Source organism: Oncorhynchus mykiss, chromosome 28 (genome assembly GCF_013265735.2).
Source record: "Oncorhynchus mykiss isolate Arlee chromosome 28, USDA_OmykA_1.1, whole genome shotgun sequence".
NCBI lineage: Eukaryota > Metazoa > Chordata > Actinopteri > Salmoniformes > Salmonidae > Oncorhynchus > Oncorhynchus mykiss.
This window is the reverse complement of record NC_048592.1, coordinates 5351102-5374496: the sequence shown is the minus strand read 5'-3', so window position 1 is coordinate 5374496 and position 23395 is coordinate 5351102. Positions and strand designations below refer to the sequence as shown.

Below are 23395 nucleotides of genomic sequence, written 5' to 3'. Positions count from 1 at the left end.
CTCAGTGATTTTTGCAATTCGTTCCAGTCATTGGCAGCAGAGAACTGGAAGGAAAGGCGGCCAAAGTAAGTGTTGGCGTTGGGGGTGACCAGTGCAAAATACCTGCTGGAGCGCGTGCTATGGGTGGATGTTGCTATGGTGACCAGTGAGCTGAGATAAGCCTGGGATTTACCTAGCAAAGACTTATAGATGACCTGGAGCCAGTGGGTTTGACGACGGATATGTATTGAGGGCCTCCCAACGAGAACATACAGGTCGCAGTGAGTGGTAGGTAGTATATGGGGCTTTGGTGATAAAATGGATGGCACTGTGATAGACTACGTCCAGTTTGCTGAGTAGAGTGTTGGGGGCTATTTTGTAAATGACATCACCGAAGTCAAGGATCGGTAGGATAGTCAGTTTTATGAGGGTATGTTTGGCAGCATGAGTGAAGGATGCTTTGTTGTGAAATAGGAAGCCGATTCTAGATTTCATTTTTGATTGGAGATGCTTAATGTGAGTCTGGAAGGAGAGTTTACAGTCTAACCAGATACCTAGGTATTTGTAGTTGTCCACGTATTCTAGGTCAGAACCGTCCAGAGTAGTGATGCTAGTCGGGCGGGAGGGTGCGGGCAGCAATCGGTTGAGGATGCACTTAGTTTTACTAGCATTTAAAAGCAGTAGTACTTTCAAGTATTTTTACTTAAGTACTCTACAACACGGATTTTGGACGAACGTGTGAAGGTAACCTACTTTTTGAAGTGATTTGTTTGACAATCAGATGAAGACAAGTTGTGTTTAACATTAAAAGGTTAAAAAAAAATGCAGTTAAATTACATGTCTTTACTATAAAACCCTTTAAAAAAAGCACATAGTTCCTGTGAAAAAACATGCCCCCCCCCCATATGGAAATCAAATGCCCGTCCAACTGATTTGTTCTGGCGCTGGCTCTGTAGTAAAGTTAGATCAAAACATAATGATCATTTGTATTTTACATAACAGACTCAGATATAATATCATAATGTTGTTGTTACACCAAAAACACCATCTAATTTCTTATGAGATTTTAGGTCAGCTGAATGTTAAAAAACAAAAGATAATGTGTCCAAAACTCAAAATACAGGAAGGCTAATAGTTTGTTAACACCATCAGCTCTAATTTAGTCACAAAACAGTAATTCAAGGAGATCTTAATGGATATTCCAATGAAACTGATTGAGATCAAATGATTGGCATGCAGTTTGGACATTTCACTGGTAAATCAGGAAGAATTATCATTCACGATTGACAGTGATGGTCTATTTTTAAACGTGGTATGCCTAACTTGGTGTTTGAGGGTATTTTTGGGGGTATTTTTTGGGGGAGGGGGGGGAGCAATGTGCTGCCCTGCCCAAAAAATTCCATGTAGGCTATTCAAATGTCCTGTAAAAATCATCCTGTTGTCCCTCATTTGCATATTTTAAATGTTGTCACCATATGTACTTACCAACTCGATTAGTTTCATATGAAGTGTGTGTGACTGCCTGGCTCAGTTAGCAAGCTAATGTGAGCTCGCTAGCTAACTATTGAGCGGCTGCACATTATCAAACTGAACCTAACTAAAAATCTTTCTTCAAGCACAAAACTCCTAGACATAAAATATGTCAAGATTGCTCAAGAAAAAAATCTATGCATTTTGCAGCTCTATTCTTTTAGCTAGGACAATTCTGATGAAAAGGTGGAGGATTACACCGGGAAAGGTCCCTATTCTTTACTATTTCTTGTCACTCCCCTATGTGGAGGTTAGTGCTCTCTGATTGGATCAAAGTTCCGTTTAAGGCCACTGACGAGCATTGAGATTCTACAAGTAGAAACCGCAAGTTTGTCGGCACCAGGTCGGCACACAGCAGGGACATATTTTGTTCTAGAAAGAGAAGGAATTGCATCCTAGTGGCGTGTCCAGGGGATGGCCCAGAGAGGCCCTGTTTCCCTCGCTCCGGTGAAATAGATTCAGCCTCTTGAGAATTTTACGGAAAATGATTAAACATGAATAGACACCAATGAGAAATCATTGTATTAATTGTAATATTTCAGAGGGAAGCCTGGCTTATTTTGGCATCCATGAATACACACCACTTGTAGGCCGAATGTCATTACACTTCTGGTGTTTGTAAATGTCCCTTTCCATTCAAATGACGGGTGCACAGTGTCTTTACTATGAAGCCCACCAAAAATGTTTGAGCACAAGCAAGCACATCGATTAAGGTTGTAAATGTTATTCCCGTCTAAACTGGGTATGTGCCTCACCTTGTCCACCCGTTTAACATGTTCTAGACACGCCACTGCAGCCTTCTACTGTGCTAAATACCTATCGGCAGTCCGATTTCTCTGTGTGTCTGTAACATAAGTCCTGCGAATTTCTCTACAAGGCTCTACACCACAGACCTTGTGGTATATGAATTCAACTCAACATTAGACCACTTTTGAGATGTGAAAAGGGAGGACTTAGGTGTGGGGTTGAACTATCCCAATAAGTTTGTCAGTTGTTGCTCTGTGGTCAGTCACTGTGGTCAAAGCTCAATAGTTCTGGATGGAATTAACAGTGTGAGGCAACTTGAGGTGGACCACTGCTTCGCTTGAACTGTGTCACCACTGACAACAAGAACAACGGTGGCCATTTTACCCTGACCTATCAACCCGGATGAGCTCGATACATCTCTACAAGACTAATATCTACAAGATTAAAATAAAGTTGCTCAAAATCCCTGCATGTAAGTCTGATAGATGTATTTCAGATGTATAGTGAATGATTGCTCTATGTAGACGTATACCACCATACCGTTTTCATCCAAAGCCACGTACAGCTACAAGACATCTTCAGCGTACTGTATGTATGGGCTATAGATCTGTGGTTAGGGGCAATTTCTACCTTGAACACCAAAAAGGAAAAGTTGTACAGGAGAGTGTTGGGTTTGAGACGAGAGCGCCTCCTCCAGGTTAGAGTATGTTACCGTCAGGGGTTAGAACCGGTTCAGAGAACAGAACCAAAAACCTGTAAAATAACAAAACATTTAGATGTACAGAATCACAACCGCAAATTAAACTAATATATACTATTCCGGAACAGAACTGTTATTTTAAAAGCATGGGAACTGGTTAATAATGTTATCTTACGTTCCGGGATTTTTTTTTTACATTCCCACAAAAAACGCAACAAAACGCCTATGCAAAGCCCTCACTATGTCACTCAGAAACGTATTCCTGCCAGCTGAACATCTTTGCCAGTGTGTGTGCATGTGTAGGCAACCTGTCCTTCCCCCTCCGAAGTATAGTCTAGTAGTCTACTGATGTTACAAGCGTGATTCAGAAATTAGAGAGAGATGTTTTTATTAGAGAAGAATAGATGAACCTTTTCAATGCTAGTTAAGGATACTATAATTATCACTTTTCACATTTATTAACCACAAAAAGGTAAGACATGTTCTTCTTTTCATTCTGGTGCCGCTCTACACACAGAAGCTTGTTAGTTAGCTAGCTAGCTAGCTGGTCCAACATTAAGCCAACTCTCTGAAGCTCAAAGACATTCTAAGTTCCTTCATAGAAGCCACTCCTCCGTAGGTATAATTTTGTGGCCCTAATTCCGATAATGTATATCATAACAACAAGATGCCCAGCGCATCAAGCCAAGCCTTCTTCACCCTCTCTCGCTCACTCCCCACTGGCCAAATTTCAGTCGCATATTGTGCTCAACACTCGTCTGTCCAATGCATGTAAATAGCTTGCCCGCTCCATAGCAATCTGCTCGATCCGCACTGATTGGTGAAGTCATTTAATGTTGAGCTAAATGTAAAGAAAATATATATATTTCAGAGGTTTAAAGAGGAACAGAAAGGAACAATATAAACATAGCCGCGGGAAGTAGGGGTGCTACCTGATCAATCGAAATGAATTTAATAATAATTATTAACAAAAAATATCTAAAATGTTTGAAGTAGGCCTGTATTACCCCTGTATTGCCGTAGAAAAAGACTCCTAATGTAGTTAGTCAGTAGTCTTCTAAGTGAAGCTACCAGTGACACCATCGATAATGTCATCAGGGGGTGGGGACTTGTAAGTGAAGCCACCTGGGTGTCTCCACACTTCTTTCCTCTGTCATCTTTGTGAGAATGTGTGTTTTCATGCACAACAATGTTTTCCTACAGTGTGTGTGTGTTTGCACATGTATCTGTGATTGCGTGTTATCATGTTGTGCGTTCTGTACAGGGCATGCTTTATTAAGGGTACCATCTTTATACAAAAATAAATATATATGTAAAATGTCACACAAATGGGTGTGTAAGGTAAGGTAAAGTGAATAGTGACACTGTTATCCAGTGCAAAACGTGATGCTCAGTCTGGTCTCGTTGGACCTGTTGTTGGAGTCTGGCTCGAATGATTCAGTCTCGGGTTAGCCAGACTGGGTTAGCGAGACTGGCTCTGTGATACATCTCAAAGACGTAGAGTAGTTCTGGTTCTGTTGGTCCAGTGGTGTAAATGAGGAGGGACCCCTGGAACTGGGTTCCTTTCAAAGCTACGACTGGCACTGGAACCCCTATCTGGAATCCCCCAGTCAGTGAACCAAAAAGTCAATTTCCACCACTGGTTGGGTCTGGTGTCTGCCCCTGGGTCAGAGACCTTGTCTAAACCTGGTGAATGCCTCCACATCCACCTCCAAACATTGTCTTCTTCTTTTGTCACTGGATGTGGCCATAATCATGTCACTGGAGACATTGTATTATGAAAGTGACTTCCGATGCTTGGTTTCACCAGTGGGTCTCATTGCTATATGCATTGTTGCCAGTCCCTTTCATAGCTCATACCAGGTGTAGACAGGGTCAGAAGAACCCAAACAGGTCTGATCCCCACAGTGTGTGAGCCAGTGTCTCTCAGCTACAGGCCAGTGACGTACATCTCCATCCCGTCGTTGAAAGTGAAGATGGTGGTGGTGCTGGCTGTGTTAGCACCCTGTTTCACATCACTGATGGTCTCATAGAAGTTCTCCCCCCCAGGCAGGGCCTTGGTTAGAGGGGCCAGGGGACCTGCTGGAGGTCCCTGGGGGCCCGGGGCCCCTGGAGTCAGCGCTTCCTGCTGAGGAAGCTTCTTCTTGGGCTTCAGTGTGGCGTTTGACCCCAGTACACCAATATTGGTACCTGCCTGCTCACGTTTCCGGTGGGAGTCTATAGTGGCGTACGCCGGGGCAGACTTGGCTACCACACAGGCGGGCCAGGTCCTGTCACCAACTGGCGCGTAGCAGGGCTCCTCGTGGGATCGGGCCTGACCACCCTGGATCCCCCGGCCACGACCCCTCACCCCTCCCCCGGAACCGGCCCACGCCCCATTCCCTCCTGCTCCTCCTCCCCCACCTCCTCCATTCTCCTCCACAGAGCACTGGTTTTGGGGGAGGGTATTGGCTCCATTGTTGTCCGGGGGAGGTTTCTTCTTCTGGGTTTTACACACAGTGGAGTAGGTGTCAGAAATCTGAAGTCAAGACAGAGAGAAGGAGAAGACACACTGAAACACTGTGCTTTCAGAGCCACATACAGTACAACTGTGGTTACACACATCTTATACATGCAGTCTTTTGTTCAATGGCGAGAAGGTTATAACACATGAGAATATCACTTACTGTACATTCAAATAAAGGATTACAAAATATTGCAATATTTGACCACAATGATTTTGGTCTACTAAAAATGTGTTGTACTAAATTGTATTTTTATTATACATAATGCTCAATTCAACACCTGTATTTTACAGGGTACACTGTAACAAAAAACTGTCAATTATACGTTAATTCCTTTTTTTATCAACAGTGAAATACTTGGAAACTTTTAACTGCAGCATACAGTACATTATGGTCTGGCATTGTGGGATATTGTTGTGGGCGGGGAAAGAATTGCTGCATTTTGAATGGTTCTGTTATTCCACCCCACAGTATACAGTACAGTACCATATCCAGCACCAGACCCAGTCACAGCACCAGAACACCAGAAGAGGGGTGGAGGAGGGACCAAACAGCAAACCTTCACCTGGTGCGAGCGGACCACATGGAAGTACCACCATTGACCTCTGGTCTAGGGCTCCCAGTGTGTCTGCTCGTCAGGTTGTCCTTCCTCCCTGCTACAGACCCAGATCCCGACCCAGCACCTGCAGCAGCCACAGCTCCTGGTTCCTGTTTTTCCCCAGTCTCCAGCACCAGACCCAGCACCTGCAGCAGCCACAGCTCCTGGTTCCTGTTTTTTCCCCAGTCTCCAGCACCAGACCCAGCACCTGCAGCAGCCACAACTCCTGGTTCCTGTTTTTTCCCCAGTCTCCAGCACCAGACCCAGCACCTGCAGCAGCCACAGCTCCTGGTTCCTGTTTTTTCCCCAGTCTCCAGCACCAGACCCAGCACCTGCAGCAGCCACAGCTCCTGGTTCCTGTTTTTTCCCCAGGCTCCAACACCAGATCCAGCACCTGCGGCAGCCACAGCTCCTGGTTCCTGTTTTTTCCCCAGTCTCCAGCACAAGACCCAGCACCAGTCCCGGTCCAAGCATGACATCCAGTCCTGGCCCCAACACCAGTATAAACCGAGGCTTTCCCAGTCCTGGCCCCAACACCAGTATAAACCGAGGCTTTTCCAGTTCTGGCCCCAACACCAGTATAAACCGAGGCTTTCCCAGTCCTGGCCCCAACACCAGTATAAACCGAGGCTTTCCCAGTCCTGGCCCCAACACCAGTATAAACCGAGGCTTTCCCAGTCCTGGCCCCAACACCAGTATAAACCGAGGCTTTCCCAGTCCAAGCCACAACACCAGCACTAAACCTGGACACAGCACCGACCAACCCCAACTGCCAATTCCCTTCAGCAACTGCCAACTCAGACGCCACCCTTCCCCTCCCCCAACACAAAGACACAGACACATTGTGGACAGATTGAATGACTAAATGGACTGACAGATTTTTTTTTATTATTTTGATTGATTGATTGCTTTGTTTTTGTTTTTTGGATGACCATTTGTTTTGCCTAATTTGAATTGTTTATTATTTGGAATTTTAAATGAATGATGGACTGAATTTGAACTTATTGAACATTTTAAACTGTAATGAATTTTGGAAAAACCAAATAGATTGACCATAAACCTTAAATTGTATCATCTGCTTCCAACTCACACTCTCATACTCGTAGATCCCCTGAATGCAGCTCACTTTCCAGCTCACACTCTCAAACACATAGATCCCATGAACCAGCTCACTCTCCAGATCTGAGTCACCCAAATTCTGATCACACACCTGTATGTCATTATCACATACTATGTAGTCCAGTTCTTTGCACCCCATCACTGTGAGGTATTGTTTGTTTTTGACACACTTCTATTCAGAGCTCTGGTTCTTCCGTAATGTACTCCTCCTGTGTATGATAGTTTTTGCCTACCTCACTAACGACGCCTTTTGCCTATTCTCTGCCTGCACCTTACCCTGTCGGATTTCCTGTTATCAACCTATTGCCTGATCTCCCAGGTGACGTTACTAGCCCTTTCTCTGGCTGTACTGTTGCCTTTTTGGACCCCCTGTGTATGACCTGCTGCCTGCCCCTGGTCCCAGCTACCTGCCTCCTGTGGTCCTCTACACTAAACACCTGCTGCGCCCTGCGCTTGAAACCAGCTCTCTGTTTCCCTCGTGTTCATTACAGAATACCCCACCCAAAAACAACAGATGGATTCAGCGGAGCTGCAGCTACGTCTAGCCCGACAGGAGGAACGAATCGACGAACTCTACGACCTCCTTTTCACACACTATTTAGTTCAGTTCTTTGCAGATATTGTTTGTTTTTGACACTTCTATTTGGAGCTCTGATTTTCCTGTAATTTACTCCTCCCGTGTATGCCTGCCTCACTAATGACGCCTTTTGCCTATTCCCTGTCTGTACATTAACAGGATTTCCTGTTATCAACCCATTGCCTGATCTCCCGGACGACATTACTAGCCTTATCCCTGCCTGTACAGTTGCAGGCTGTACCCAGCTATCTGCCTCCTCCTGTGGTCTTTTACATTAAACACCTGCTGTGCCTTGCGCTTGAAACCAGCTCTCTGTCTCCCTCGTGTTCATTACATAAATGTTTAAGATTTTTGGCATATCCTTATGGTGTCACTCCCTGACCTTAGAGATCCTTTACATTCTCTACTTGGTAGGTCAGGGTGTGACTAGGGTGGGAAATCTATTTTATATTTCTTTGTTGGCCGAGTATGGTTCCCAATCAGAGGCAGCTGTCTATCGTTGTCTCTGATTGGGGATCATACTTAGGCAGCCCTTTTTCCCACCTTCTGTTGTGGGATCTTGTCTTTGTGTGTTGCATGTGTTGCACTCCTAGCTTTACGTTCGTTGAGTTGTTTGTTGATTTTGGTGGAACATTTAAAATAAAATGTACGCTGCACCTTGGTCTTCATTTAACGACGGACGTTACATATGGTATGTTTTGCTGTTGAGACGCTGCCAGTTTCGAAGCCTTTGCTATTCCTCCACCAAACTTTACAGTTGGCACTATGCATTTGGGAAGATAGCGTTCTCTTGGCTTCTGCCAAACCAAAATTTGTCTGTCGGACTGCCAGATGGTGAAGCGTGATTCCTCACTCCAGAGAACGTGTTTCCACAGCTCCAGAGTCCAATAGCAGCGAGCTTTACACCACTCCAGCTGGCGCTTGGCATTGCGCATGGTGATCTTAGGCTTGTGTGCGGATGCTCGGCCATCAAAAACCCATTTCATGAAGCTCACGACTTACAGTTATTGCGCTAATGTTGCTTCCAGAGGCAGTTTGGAACTTGGTAGTGAGTGTTGCAACTTGGTAGTGAGCACTTGGTGGTCCCGTTCTGTGAGCTTGTGTGGCCTACCACTTCGTGGCTGAGCTGTTGTTGATCCTAGACATTTCCACTTCACAATAACAGCACTTACAATTGACCGGGGCAGCTCTAACAGTTGACCGGGGCAGCTCCAACAGTTGACCGGGGCAGCTCCAGCAGTTGACCGGGGCAGCTCTAGCAGTTGACGGGGCAGCTCTAACAGTTGACCGGGGCAGCTCTAACAGTTGACCGGGGCAGCTCTAACAGTTGACCGGGGCAGCTCTAGCAGTTGACCGGGGCAGCTCTAGCAGTTGACCGGGGCAGCTCTAGCAGTTGTCCGGGGCAGCTCCAGCAGTTGACCGGGGCAGCTCTAGCAGTTGACAGGGCAGCTCTAACAGTTGACCGTGGCAGCTCTAACAGTTGACCGGGGCAGCTCTAGCAGTTGACCGGGGCAGCTCTAGCAGTTGTCCGGGGCAGCTCTAGCAGTTGTCCGGGGCAGCTCCAGCAGTTGACCGGGGCAGCTCTAGCAGTTGACGGGGCAGCTCTAACAGTTGACCGTGGCAGCTCTAACAGTTGACCGGGGCAGCTCTAACAGTTGACCGGGGCAGATCTAACAGTTGACCGGGGCAGCTCTAGCAGTGCAGAAATTTGACGAACTGACTTGTTGGAAAGGTGACATTCCATGACGGTTCACATTAAAAGTCACTGAGCTTTTCAGTAAGGCCAATGCTTATCTATGGAGATTGCAAGGCTGCGTGCTCTATTGTATACACCTGTCAGCAACGGGTTTGGCTGAAATAGCCGAATCCACGAATTTGAAGGGGAGTCAAACATTCTTTTAAGTACAGTGCCTTGCGAAAGTATTCGGCCCCCTTGAACTTTGCGAGCTTTTGCCACATTTCAGGCTTCAAACATAAAGACATAAAACTGTATTTTTTTGTGAAGAATGAAGCCTGAAATGTGGCAACAGGTCGCAAAGTTCAAGGGGGCCGAATACTTTCGCAAGGCACTGTATATATAGTGTATAAAACACCAAATATTCATTAATATGCTTTAATGTTTGCAAACACTTTACATAGCAGGTAATCCCTTGAAATTGAAGTAGAAATACTGTGAAAACAAATTGTATTCATTCATCCATTTATAAATTAATTCCATTTACAGTAGCATTTGCTTTTTTACAGTATAAGTCAATGTTACGGTATTGTAATGTGTCATGACACAGTACTTTATTTATATTTATATTACAGTATATGTACTGTAGCATATGTCAAGAACAGTAGACCTGTGAGGCCTTTGATGATATAGTGAGTGGTTTTTATTGCCCTCATGACTGTATAAATGTGTCTGTGAGTGTCTGTGTACAATATGTGTACGTGCAAACATTGAACTGTGTGTGTGCGTGTGTGTGTGTGTGTGTGTGTGTGTGTTGAAACAGTGCAGTAACCTGACCCATTTTGCTCAGGCAGAGTAAACTGTGTTATCAGCCTGCTGTGTGTTCTGGCTGGGCTGTGTGGCAGAGTTACCTAACCACTGGATAAACCAGTTACATTTCACCACAGTCAGCCCAAACAAGTAGTGGAGAAAATAGAATGGTGTGTGTCAGGGATAACAGCCAAACCACTAAACCATGTTGTTTTTTGTTTGTTTGTTTGTTTGTTTAAATTTTACCCCTTTTTCTCCCCAATTTTGTGGTATCCAATTGTTTAGTAGCTACTATCTTGTCTCATCGCTACAACTCCCGTACGGGCTCGGGAGAGACGAAGGTTGAAAGTCATGCGTCCTCCGATACACAACCCAACCAAGCCGAACTGCTTCTTAACACAGCGCCATCCAACCCGGAAGCCAGCCGCACCAATTTGAAACACGGTGCACCTGGCAACCTTGGTTAGCGTGGTTAGCGTGCACTGAGCCCGGCCCGCCACAGGAGTCACTGGTGCGCGATGAGACAAGGATTTCCCTACCGGCCAAACCCTCCCTAACCCGGACGACGCTAGGCCAATTGTGCGTCGCCCCACTGACCTCCCGGTCGCGGCCGGTTACGACAGAACCTGGGCACGAACCCAGAGTCTCTGGTGGCACAGCTGGCACTGCAGTACAACGCTCTTAACCACTGCGCCACCCGGGACAGGCCAAACCATGTTTTCCGATGAATTTATGACACATCCGATTTTCAAGAAGCAACGTGTGTAAAAAATGCTTTTCACAGGGCAAGATTTACAGTGCCTTGCGAAAGTATTCGGCCCCCTTGAACTTTGCGACCTTTTGCCACATTTCAGGATTCAAATATAAAGATATAAAGCTGTATTTTTTTGTGAAGAATCAACAACAAGTGGGACACAATCATGAAGTGGAATGACATTTATTGGATATTTCAAACTTTTTTAACAAATCAAAAACTGAAAAATTGGGCGTGCAAAATTATTCAGCCCCTTTACTTTCAGTGCAGCAAACTCTCTCCAGAAGTTCAGTGAGGATCTCTGAATGATCCAATGTTGACCTAAATGACTAATGATGATAAATACAATCCACCTGTGTGTAATCAAGTCTCCGTATAAATGCACCTGCACTGTGATAGTCTCAGAGGTCCGTTAAAAGCGCAGAGAGCATCATGAAGAACAAGGAACACACCAGGCAGGTCCGAGATACTGTTGTGAAGAAGTTTAAAGCCGGATTTGGATACAAAAAGATTTCCCAAGCTTTAAACATCCCAAGGAGCACTGTGCAAGCGATAATATTGAAATGGAAGGAGTATCAGAACACTGCAAATCTACCAAGACCTGGCCGTCCCTCTAAACTTTCAGCTCATACAAGGAGAAGACTGATCAGAGATGCAGCCAAGAGGCCCATGATCACTCTGGATGAACTGCAGAGATCTACAGCTGAGGTGGGAGACTCTGTCCATAGGACAACAATCAGTCGTATATTGCACAAATCTGGCCTTTATGGAAGAGTGGCAAGAAGAAAGCCATTTCTTAAAGATATCCATAAAAAGTGTCGTTTAAAGTTTGCCACAAGCCACCTGGGAGACACACCAAACATGTGGAAGAAGGTGCTCTGGTCAGATGAAACCAAAATTGAACTCTTTGGCAACAATGCAAAATGTTATGTTTGGCGTAAAAGCAACACAGCTGATCACTCTGAACACACCATCCCCACTGTCAAACATGGTGGTGGCAGCATCATGGTTTGGTCCTGCTTTTCTTCAGCAGGGACAGGGAAGATGGTTAAAATTGATGGGAAGATGGATGGAGCCAAATACAGGACCATTCTGGAAGAAAACCTGATGGAGTCTGCAAAAGACCTTAGACTGGGACGGAGATTTGTCTTCCAACAAGACAATGATCCAAAACATAAAGCAACATCTACAATGGAATGGTTCAAAAATAAACATATCCAGGTGTTAGAATGGCCAAGTCAAAGTCCAGACCTGAATCCAATCGAGAATCTGTGGAAAGAACTGAAAACTGCTGTTCACAAATGCTCTCCATCCAACCTCACTGAGCTCGAGCTGTTTTGCAAGGAGGAATGGGAAAAAATTTCAGTCTCTCGATGTGCAAAACTGATAGAGACATACCCCAAGCGACTTACAGCTGTAATCGCAGCAAAAGGTGGCGCTACAAAGTATTAACTTAAGGGGGCTGAATAATTTTGCACGCCCAATTTTTCAGTTTTTGATTTGTTAAAAAAGTTTGAAATATCCAATAAATGTCGTTCCACTTCACGATTGTGTCCCACTTGTTGTTGATTCTTCACAAAAAAATACAGTTTTATATCTTTATGTTTGAAGCCTGAAATGTGGCAAAAGGTCGCAAAGTTCAAGGGGGCCGAATACTTTCGCAAGGCACTGTAATTGACCATATCTAGGTCCATGTTTTAATAGTACTACAGGATACACATGGCAAGTATTAATGGACCATATCTAGTTCCATGTTTTATTAGTACTACAGAATACACATGGCAGGTATTAATGGACCATATCTAGTTCCATGTTTTATTAGTACTACAGAATACACATGGCAAGTATTAATGGACCATATCTAGTTCCATGTTTTATTACAGGATACACATGGCAAGAATTAATGGACCATATCTAGTTCCATGTTTTATTACAGGATACACATGGCAAGTATTAATGGACCATATCTAGTTCCATGTTTTATTACAGGATACACATGGCAAGAATTAATGGACCATATCTAGTTCCATGTTTTATTACAGGATACACATGGCAAGTATTAATGGACCATATCTAGTTCCATGTTTTATTAGTACTACATGATACACATGGCAAGTTCTAATGGACCATATCTAGTTCCATGTTTTACTACAGGATACACATGGCAAGTATTAATGGACCATATCTAGTTCCATGTTTTATTAGTACTACAGGATACACATGGCAAGTATTAATGGATCATATCTAGTTCCATGTTTTATTACAGGATACATATGGCAAGTATTAATGGACCATATCTAGTTCCATGTTTTATTAGTACTACAGGATACACATGGCAAGTATTAATGGACCATATCTAGTTCCATGTTTTACTACAGGATACACATGGCAAGTATTAATGGATCAAAACTAGTTCCATGTTTTACTACAGGATACACATGCAAGTATAAATGGACCATATCTAGTTCCATGTTTTATTACAGGATACACATGGCAAGTATTAATGGACCATATCTAGTTCCATGTTTTACTACAGGATACACATGGCAAGTACTAATGGACCATATCTAGTTCCATGTTTTATAAGTACTACAGGATACACATGGCAAGTATTAATGGACCATATCTAGTTCCATGTTTTATTACAGGACACACATAGCAAGTATTAATGGACCATATCAAGTTCCATGTTTTACTACAGGATACACATGGTAAGAATTAATGGATAATATCTAGTTCCATGTTTTACTACAGGATACACATGGTAAGTATTAATGGATCATATCTAGTTCCATGTTTTATTAGTACTACAGGATACACATGGTAAGTATTAATGGACCATATCTAGTTTCATGTTTTATTACAGGATACACATGGCAAGTATTAATGGACCATATCTAGTTCCATGTTTTACTACAGGATACACATGGCAAGTATTAATGGACCATATCTAGTTCCATGTTTTATTAGTATTACAGGATACACATGGCAAGTACTAATGGACCATATCTAGTTCCATGTTTTATTACAGGATACACATAGCAAGTATTAATGGACCATATCTAGTTCCATGTTTTACTACAGGATACACATGGTAAGTATTAATGGATCATATCTAGTTCCATGTTTTACTACAGGATACACATGGTAAGTATTAATGGATCATATATAGTTCCATGTTTTATTACAGGATACACATGGCAAGTACTAATGGATCATATCTAGTTCCATGTTTTACTACAGGATACACATGGCAAGTTTTAATGGATCATATCTTGTTCCATGTTTTACTACAGGATACACATGGCAAGTATTAATGGACCATATCTAGTTCCATGTTTTATTACAGGATACACATGGCAAGTATTAATGGACCATATCTAGTTCCATGTTTTACTACAGGAAACACATGGCAAGTACTAATGGACCATATCTATTTCCATGTTTTATTAGTACTACAGGATACACATGGCAAGTACTAATGGACCATATCTAGTTCCATGTTTTACTACAGGATACACATGGCAAGTACCAATGGACCATATCTAGTTCCATGTTTTATAAGTACTACAGGATACACATGGCAAGTATTAATGGACCATATCTAGTTCCATGTTTTATTACAGGACACACATAGCAAGTATTAATGGACCATATCTAGTTCCATGTTTTACTACAGGATACACATGGTAAGTATTAATGGATCATATCTAGTTCCATGTTTTACTACAGGATACACATGGTAAGTATTAATGGATCATATCTAGTTCCATGTTTTATTAGTACTACAGGATACACATGGTAAGTATTAATGGACCATATCTAGTTCCATGTTTTATTACAGGTTTCACATGGCAAGTATTAATGGACCATATCTAGTTCCATGTTTTACTACAGGATACACATGGTAAGTATTAATGGATCATATCTAGTTCCATGTTTTACTACAGGATACACATGGCAAGTATTAATGGATCATATCTAGTTCCATGATTTATTAGTACTACAGGATACACATGGTAAGTATTAATGGACCATATCTAGTTTCATGTTTTATTACAGGATACACATGGCAAGTATTAATGGACCATATCTAGTTCCATGTTTTACTACAGGATACACATGGCAAGTACTAATGGATAATATCTAGTTCCATGTTTTACTACAGGATACACATGGCAAGTTTTAATGGATCATATCTAGTTCCATGTTTTACTACAGGATACATATGGCAAGTATTAATGGACCATATCTAGTTCCATGTTTTATTAGTACTACAGGATACACATGGCAAGTACTAATGGACCATATCTAGTTCCATGTTTTATTACAGGATACACATGGCAAGTACTAATGGATCATATCTAGTTCCATGTTTTATTACAGGATACACATGGCAGGTATTAATGGATCATATCTAGTTCCATGTTTTACTACAGGATACACATGGCAAGTATTAATGGACCATATCTAGTTCCATGTTTCATTAGTACTACAGGATACACATGGCAAGTATTAATGGACCATATCTAGTTCCATGTTTTACTACAGGATACACATGGCAAGTACTAATGGATAATATATAGTTCCATGTTTTATTACAGGATACACATGGCAAGTACTAATGGACCATATCTAGTTCCATGTTTTATTAGTACTACAGGATACACATGGCAAGTATTAATGGATCATATCTAGTTCCATGTTTTACTACAGGATACACATGGCAAGTACTAATGGAACATATCTAGTTCCATGATTTATAACAGGATACACATGGCAAGTATTAATGGATCATATCTAGTTCCATGTTTTACTACAGGATACACATGGCAAGTACTAATGGACCATATCTAGTTCCATGTTTTACTACAGGATACATATGGCAAGTATTAATGGACCATATCTAGTTCCATGTTTTATTACAGGATACACATGGCAAGTATTAATGGACCATATCTAGTTCCATGTTTTACTACAGGATACACATGGTACGTATTAATGGATCATATCTAGTTCCATGTTTTATTAGTACTACAGGATACACATGGCAAGTACTAATGGACCATATCTAGTTCCATGTTTTACTACAGGATACACATGGCAAGTACCAATGGACCATATCTAGTTCCATGTTTTATAAGTACTACAGGATACACATGGCAAGTATTAATGGACCATATCTAGTTCCATGTTTTACTACAGGATACACATGGTAAGTATTAATGGATCATATCTAGTTCCATGTTTTACTACAGGATACACATGGCAAGTATTAATGGATCATATCTAGTTCCATGATTTATTACAGGATACACATGGCAAGTACTAATGGATCATATCTAGTTTCATGTTTTACTACAGGATACACATGGCAAGTTTTAATGGATCATATCTAGTTCCATGTTTTACTACAGGATACACATGGCAAGTACTAATGGACCATATCTAGTTCCATGTTTTATTACAGGATACACATGGCAAGTACTAATGGACCATATCTAGTTCCATGTTTTATTACAGGATACACATGGCAAGTATTAATGGATCATATCTAGTTCCATGTTTTACTACAGGATACACATGGCAAGTATTAATGGACCATATCTAGTTCCATGTTTCATTAGTACTACAGGATACACATGGCAAGTATTAATGGACCATATCTAGTTCCATGTTTTACTACAGGATACACATGGCAAGTACTAATGGATCATATCTAGTTCCATGTTTTATTACAGGATACACATGGCAAGTACTAATGGACCATATCTAGTTCCATGTTTTATTAGTACTACAGGATACACATGGCAAGTATCAATGGATCATATCTAGTTCCATGTTTTACTACAGGATACACATGGCAAGTACTAATGGATCATATCTAGTTCCATGTTTTATTACAGGATACATATGGCAAGTATTAATGGACCATATCTAGTTCCATGTTTTATTAGTACTACAGGATACACATGGCAAGTATTAATGGACCATATCTAGTTCCATGTTTTACTACAGGATACACATGGCAAGTATTAATGGATCAAAACTAGTTCCATGTTTTACTACAGGATACACATGCAAGTATAAATGGACCATATCTAGTTCCATGTTTTACTACAGGATACACATGGCAAGTACTAATGGTCCATATCTAGTTCCATGTTTTATAAGTACTACAGGATACACATGGCAAGTATTAATGGACCATATCTAGTTCCATGTTTTATTACAGGACACACATAGCAAGTATTAATGGACCATATCTAGTTCCATGTTTTACTACAGGATACACATGGTAAGTATTAATGGATCATATCTAGTTCCATGTTTTACTACAGGATACACATGGTAAGTATTAATGGATCATATCTAGTTCCATGTTTTATTAGTACTACAGGATACACATGGTAAGTATTAATGGACCATATCTAGTTCCATGTTTTATTACAGGTTTCACATGGCAAGTATTAATGGACCATATCTAGTTCCATGTTTTACTACAGGATACACATGGTAAGTATTAATGGATCATATCTAGTTCCATGTTTTACTACAGGATACACATGGCAAGTATTAATGGATCATATCTAGTTCCATGATTTATTAGTACTACAGGATACACATGGTAAGTATTAATGGACCATATCTAGTTTCATGTTTTATTACAGGATACACATGGCAAGTATTAATGGACCATATCTAGTTCCATGTTTTACTACAGGATACACATGGCAAGTACTAATGGATCATATCTAGTTCCATGTTTTACTACAGGATACACATGGCAAGTTTTAATGGATCATATCTAGTTCCATGTTTTACTACAGGATACATATGGCAAGTATTAATGGACCATATCTAGTTCCATGTTTTATTAGTACTACAGGATACACATGGCAAGTACTAATGGACCATATCTAGTTCCATGTTTTATTACAGGATACACATGGCAAGTACTAATGGATCATATCTAGTTCCATGTTTTATTACAGGATACACATGGCAGGTATTAATGGATCATATCTAGTTCCATGTTTTACTACAGGATACACATGGCAAGTATTAATGGACCATATCTAGTTCCATGTTTCATTAGTACTACAGGATACACATGGCAAGTATTAATGGACCATATCTAGTTCCATGTTTTACTACAGGATACACATGGCAAGTACTAATGGATAATATATAGTTCCATGTTTTATTACAGGATACACATGGCAAGTACTAATGGACCATATCTAGTTCCATGTTTTATTAGTACTACAGGATACACATGGCAAGTATTAATGGATCATATCTAGTTCCATGTTTTACTACAGGATACACATGGCAAGTACTAATGGAACATATCTAGTTCCATGATTTATAACAGGATACACATGGCAAGTATTAATGGATCATATCTAGTTCCATGTTTTACTACAGGATACACATGGCAAGTACTAATGGACCATATCTAGTTCCATGTTTTACTACAGGATACATATGGCAAGTATTAATGGACCATATCTAGTTCCATGTTTTATTACAGGATACACATGGCAAGTATTAATGGACCATATCTAGTTCCATGTTTTACAACAGGATACACATGGCAAGTATTAATGGACAATATCTAGTTCCATGTTTTATTACAGGATACACATGGCAAGTATTAATGGATCATATCTAGTTCCATGTTTTACTACAGGATACACATGGTACGTATTAATGGATCATATCTAGTTCCATGTTTTATTAGTACTACAGGATACACATGGCAAGTACTAATGGACCATATCTAGTTCCATGTTTTACTACAGGATACACATGGCAAGTACCAATGGACCATATCTAGTTCCATGTTTTATAAGTACTACAGGATACACATGGCAAGTATTCATGGACCATATCTAGTTCCATGTTTTACTACAGGATACACATGGTAAGTATTAATGGATCATATCTAGTTCCATGTTTTACTACAGGATACACATGGCAAGTATTAATGGATCATATCTAGTTCCATGATTTATTACAGGATACACATGGCAAGTACTAATGGATCATATCTAGTTTCATGTTTTACTACAGGATACACATGGCAAGTTTTAATGGATCATATCTAGTTCCATGTTTTACTACAGGATACACATGGCAAGTACTAATGGACCATATCTAGTTCCATGTTTTATTACAGGATACACATGGCAAGTACTAATGGACCATATCTAGTTCCATGTTTTATTACAGGATACACATGGCAAGTATTAATGGATCATATCTAGTTCCATGTTTTACTACAGGATACACATGGCAAGTATTAATGGACCATATCTAGTTCCATGTTTCATTAGTACTACAGGATACACATGGCAAGTATTAATGGACCATATCTAGTTCCATGTTTTACTACAGGATACACATGGCAAGTACTAATGGATCATATCTAGTTCCATGTTTTATTACAGGATACACATGGCAAGTACTAATGGACCATATCTAGTTCCATGTTTTATTAGTACTACAGGATACACATGGCAAGTATCAATGGATCATATCTAGTTCCATGTTTTACTACAGGATACACATGGCAAGTACTAATGGATCATATCTAGTTCCATGTTTTATTACAGGATACATATGGCAAGTATTAATGGACCATATCTAGTTCCATGTTTTATTAGTACTACAGGATACACATGGCAAGTATTAATGGACCATATCTAGTTCCATGTTTTACTACAGGATACACATGGCAAGTATTAATGGATCAAAACTAGTTCCATGTTTTACTACAGGATACACATGCAAGTATAAATGGACCATATCTAGTTCCATGTTTTATTACAGGATACACATGGCAAGTATTAATGGACCATATCTAGTTCCATGTTTTACTACAGAATACACATGGCAAGTACTAATGGTCCATATCTAGTTCCATGTTTTATAAGTACTACAGGATACACATGGCAAGTATTAATGGACCATATCTAGTTCCATGTTTTATTACAGGACACACATAGCAAGTATTAATGGACCATATCTAGTTCCATGTTTTACTACAGGATACACATGGTAAGTATTAATGGATAATATCTAGTTCCATGTTTTACTACAGGATACACATGGTAAGTATTAATGGATCATATCTAGTTCCATGTTTTATTAGTACTACAGGATACACATGGTAAGTATTAATGGACCATATCTAGTTTCATGTTTTATTACAGGATACACATGGCAAGTATTAATGGACCATATCTAGTTCCATGTTTTACTACAGGATACACATGGCAAGTATTAATGGACCATATCTAGTTCCATGTTTTATTAGTACTACAGGATACACATGGCAAGTACTAATGGACCATATCTAGTTCCATGTTTTATTACAGGATACACATAGCAAGTATTAATGGACCATATCTAGTTCCATGTTTTACTACAGGATACACATGGTAAGTATTAATGGATCATATCTAGTTCCATGTTTTACTACAGGATACACATGGTAAGTATTAATGGATCATATCTAGTTCCATGTTTTACTACAGGATACACATGGCAAGTACTAATGGATCATATCTAGTTCCATGTTTTACTACAGGATACACATGGCAAGTTTTAATGGATCATATCTAGTTCCATGTTTTACTACAGGATACACATGGCAAGTATTAATGGACCATATCTAGTTCCATGTTTTATTACAGGATACACATGGCAAGTATTAATGGACCATATCTACTTCCATGTTTTACTACAGGATTCACATGGCAAGTATTAATGGACAATATCTAGTTCCATGTTTTATTAGTACTACAGGATACACATGGTAAGTATTAATGGACCATATCTAGTTCCATGTTTTACTACAGGATACACATGGCAAGTATTAATGGACCATATCTAGTTCCATGATTTACTACAGGATACACATGGTATACACATCCAACCAAGTACTTACTTACAGGGTCCTTCTGGACAAGGCAACAACAATAAGAAATAATAACATGTGTGTGCAAACTCGCTACTTACAACCAAATGGCTTGTGGAAAATCTTGCAGAGACATTCCATCTAAGCGACATTGTGACCTCTGTGGCATTTCTGTTTCATAGGTCATAGAGAGGTGCACAAAAGGATTGTGGGATACGGTCATGTTTGTCTTCCATGTTCACACCCGGACTGCACCTCTGATCTACTGCTCCTGAGAAATGCTTCATGAGCAAATAGCTCTCTTTATCTATCATTCTCCATGTCGCTCTCTGTCTCTCTCTTTCTGTCACTCCATCTGTCACTATCTCTCTCAGACCCCAAGGGATTTTAGGAGTTTCAAAAATGCACAATGATCTTTAGGGGGTAACTGTTGGGGTGGAACTGACACTGAGTATCTATCTACAAAGTATATATTTTATACTCTAGAGATACTATCACATACTCATACAGATGAACATAAACAGTTCCTTTTTCATTAGATTCAACAATCCCCCCCCCCCTCTCTCTCTCTCTCTCTGTGTCTCTCTCTTCCTAACAGATCTCTAGCAACACTTAAACCCTGCCCCCACAAATCTGTGATGATCTTTTTTAATAAACAAAGACCATGCCCTGCGCTGTGTGTGTGATCTGTACAGCCATTACGTGTCTGTGTGTGTGTGTGTATTTGTGTGTGTGTGTGTTTGCAGCAGAGGAAGGAAGTCACAAGACGATGGGGGTTTCAAAACTGCAGCTGTTGAAGAAGCCTGTACTGTATATTTTATTTTGTTCATTCTCCTCTTCTCCTTCTCCTCGTCTACTCTAAGATACAGTACCGTTTATATTTCTGCTCTCTGTGTGTGACAGGATTATCAACTTCGCAACAAAATCTTATTTCTGTTATTTTGTAGATATCACAAAATAAGTAGTGAATTTAGAATGGTTTGTGTGCATTATGTACGTTAGTGGGTAAGACCCGGTATGGGAGATCTGATTGGTTGAGAGCAGGCCAGCGCCTACAAAAGGCAAGTAAGGAGTGGACGAGAAGAGAGGAACGGAGGAGGAGAGGAGTGGAACACCTTTTGACGGGTGCAACTGACACACTCCAGAGTATACTAGGAGTTCAGAAAGAGAGAAAGATAAAATCATAAAGAGGAAGAGGGATTAAGGGGGAAGAGAAGAGAAAGAGGAGATTGTCTTACTATTTGTCTCAGAGAGGCAAAAACAAAGAGAGTGAAAGAATGAGTGATTGAGAGAGCGGGAGAGAAAGACAGAAAAAGAGGGAGGGAGAGAAATCTGCGTAGTAGTCTGAGCTCTACATTCTAAATGAGGAGCCAAACAGCAGAGACTTAACCCCTTAAGCTCTGCTCACAGCCACACAGCAAAAGGAGTCAGGGGCTCAAACCTGTTTTTCTGCAGCCAAGCCAACAGTGAAACTCTCCAGAAGTAGTGCACTACATGAGAAATGGGATGTCACTTTGTCCCATAGTGTGACTGACGTGTCAGAGTTAAGGGCTCGGCTCCACCCACATGTTGCGGTTCCACATGGCTGTAATCCCACCCAGCAGTGTAACCAGAAACCAGGCCCCGGACCAAGTTTGACTCAGGAAGGTCTGTGTTATGGCGGCAAAGCCAATCAAAGAGGAGCTCTCTGGGTAAACAGGACCTCTCTTTCACAATTTGACCATTAAGTTAACACAAATTTACTGTACATACAAACCATATGTTACGTAAGCAATACACAAATCTCCCCATGACACACTTACCTCATCCCGCCCACTCCACCACCCACATGCATACACACACAGACATATCCCTCACCTCCATGGCTGTGGGTGTGTATCCCTGTCCATTCTCCCCCGGGGGTATAGGCGCTGGGTGCAAGGTGATGATGTCATTGTCCTCTGGGGGCTTCCAGATGTACTGCTCCCCGTTTCCCATGAACACTGCCTCCTGGTGGACACACAGAGAACAGGGCTCTGCTGTCAGCCTGGTAGCCAGGGCCTATATTCACTACTCAAAGCACCGACGCAACACGATATATATTAAGGCCAACATTGCAGCAGAAGCAAACTCCTTCCTCCGCTACTCTTTCATCCACGTGAGGATACAATACCTTAAGTTTCCCAGGGAAGCTGTGAAGTACCGGGGAAGTTAGGACTACCAATGTGTCTCTCCTCATTCAGAAGGCTCACTGATGTCAACACCAAAGCTGACTGAATGTGAATGGTAATGGTGGTAGTAATGGTGAGAGCCCAGTATTAAGAGAATCCTGTTGTTACTTAGTGTCTCTAAAACAACTACGTTTTCATTTCAGTATGTTTTAACTGAAAAGTCCAAACGTCAGTCTTTTACCAGAAAAATATATTTTTGCCTACAGATAATATTCTGCCCATATGAACACATGTATTTTAGGCCCCCAAAAAGAACAGCTCTGC

The 23395-nt window shown here is 41.1% G+C and overlaps 1 protein-coding gene across 1 annotated transcript in view; it reads right to left on the bottom strand.

Annotated features, from left to right (window-relative positions):
* Positions 1-592: 592 nt before the first annotated feature.
* Positions 593-23395, bottom strand: part of LOC110508384 — a 102836-nt gene continuing 80033 nt past the window's right edge. Inside the window, exons 8-9 of the mRNA XM_021588884.2 lie at positions 22779-22910; positions 593-5474 (exon numbers count right to left, since the gene is read on the bottom strand). Of these exons, the coding sequence (XP_021444559.2) occupies positions 4887-5474; positions 22779-22910 (720 nt within the window). The 3' untranslated portion in view covers positions 593-4886. The remainder of the gene's footprint in view (positions 5475-22778; positions 22911-23395) is intronic.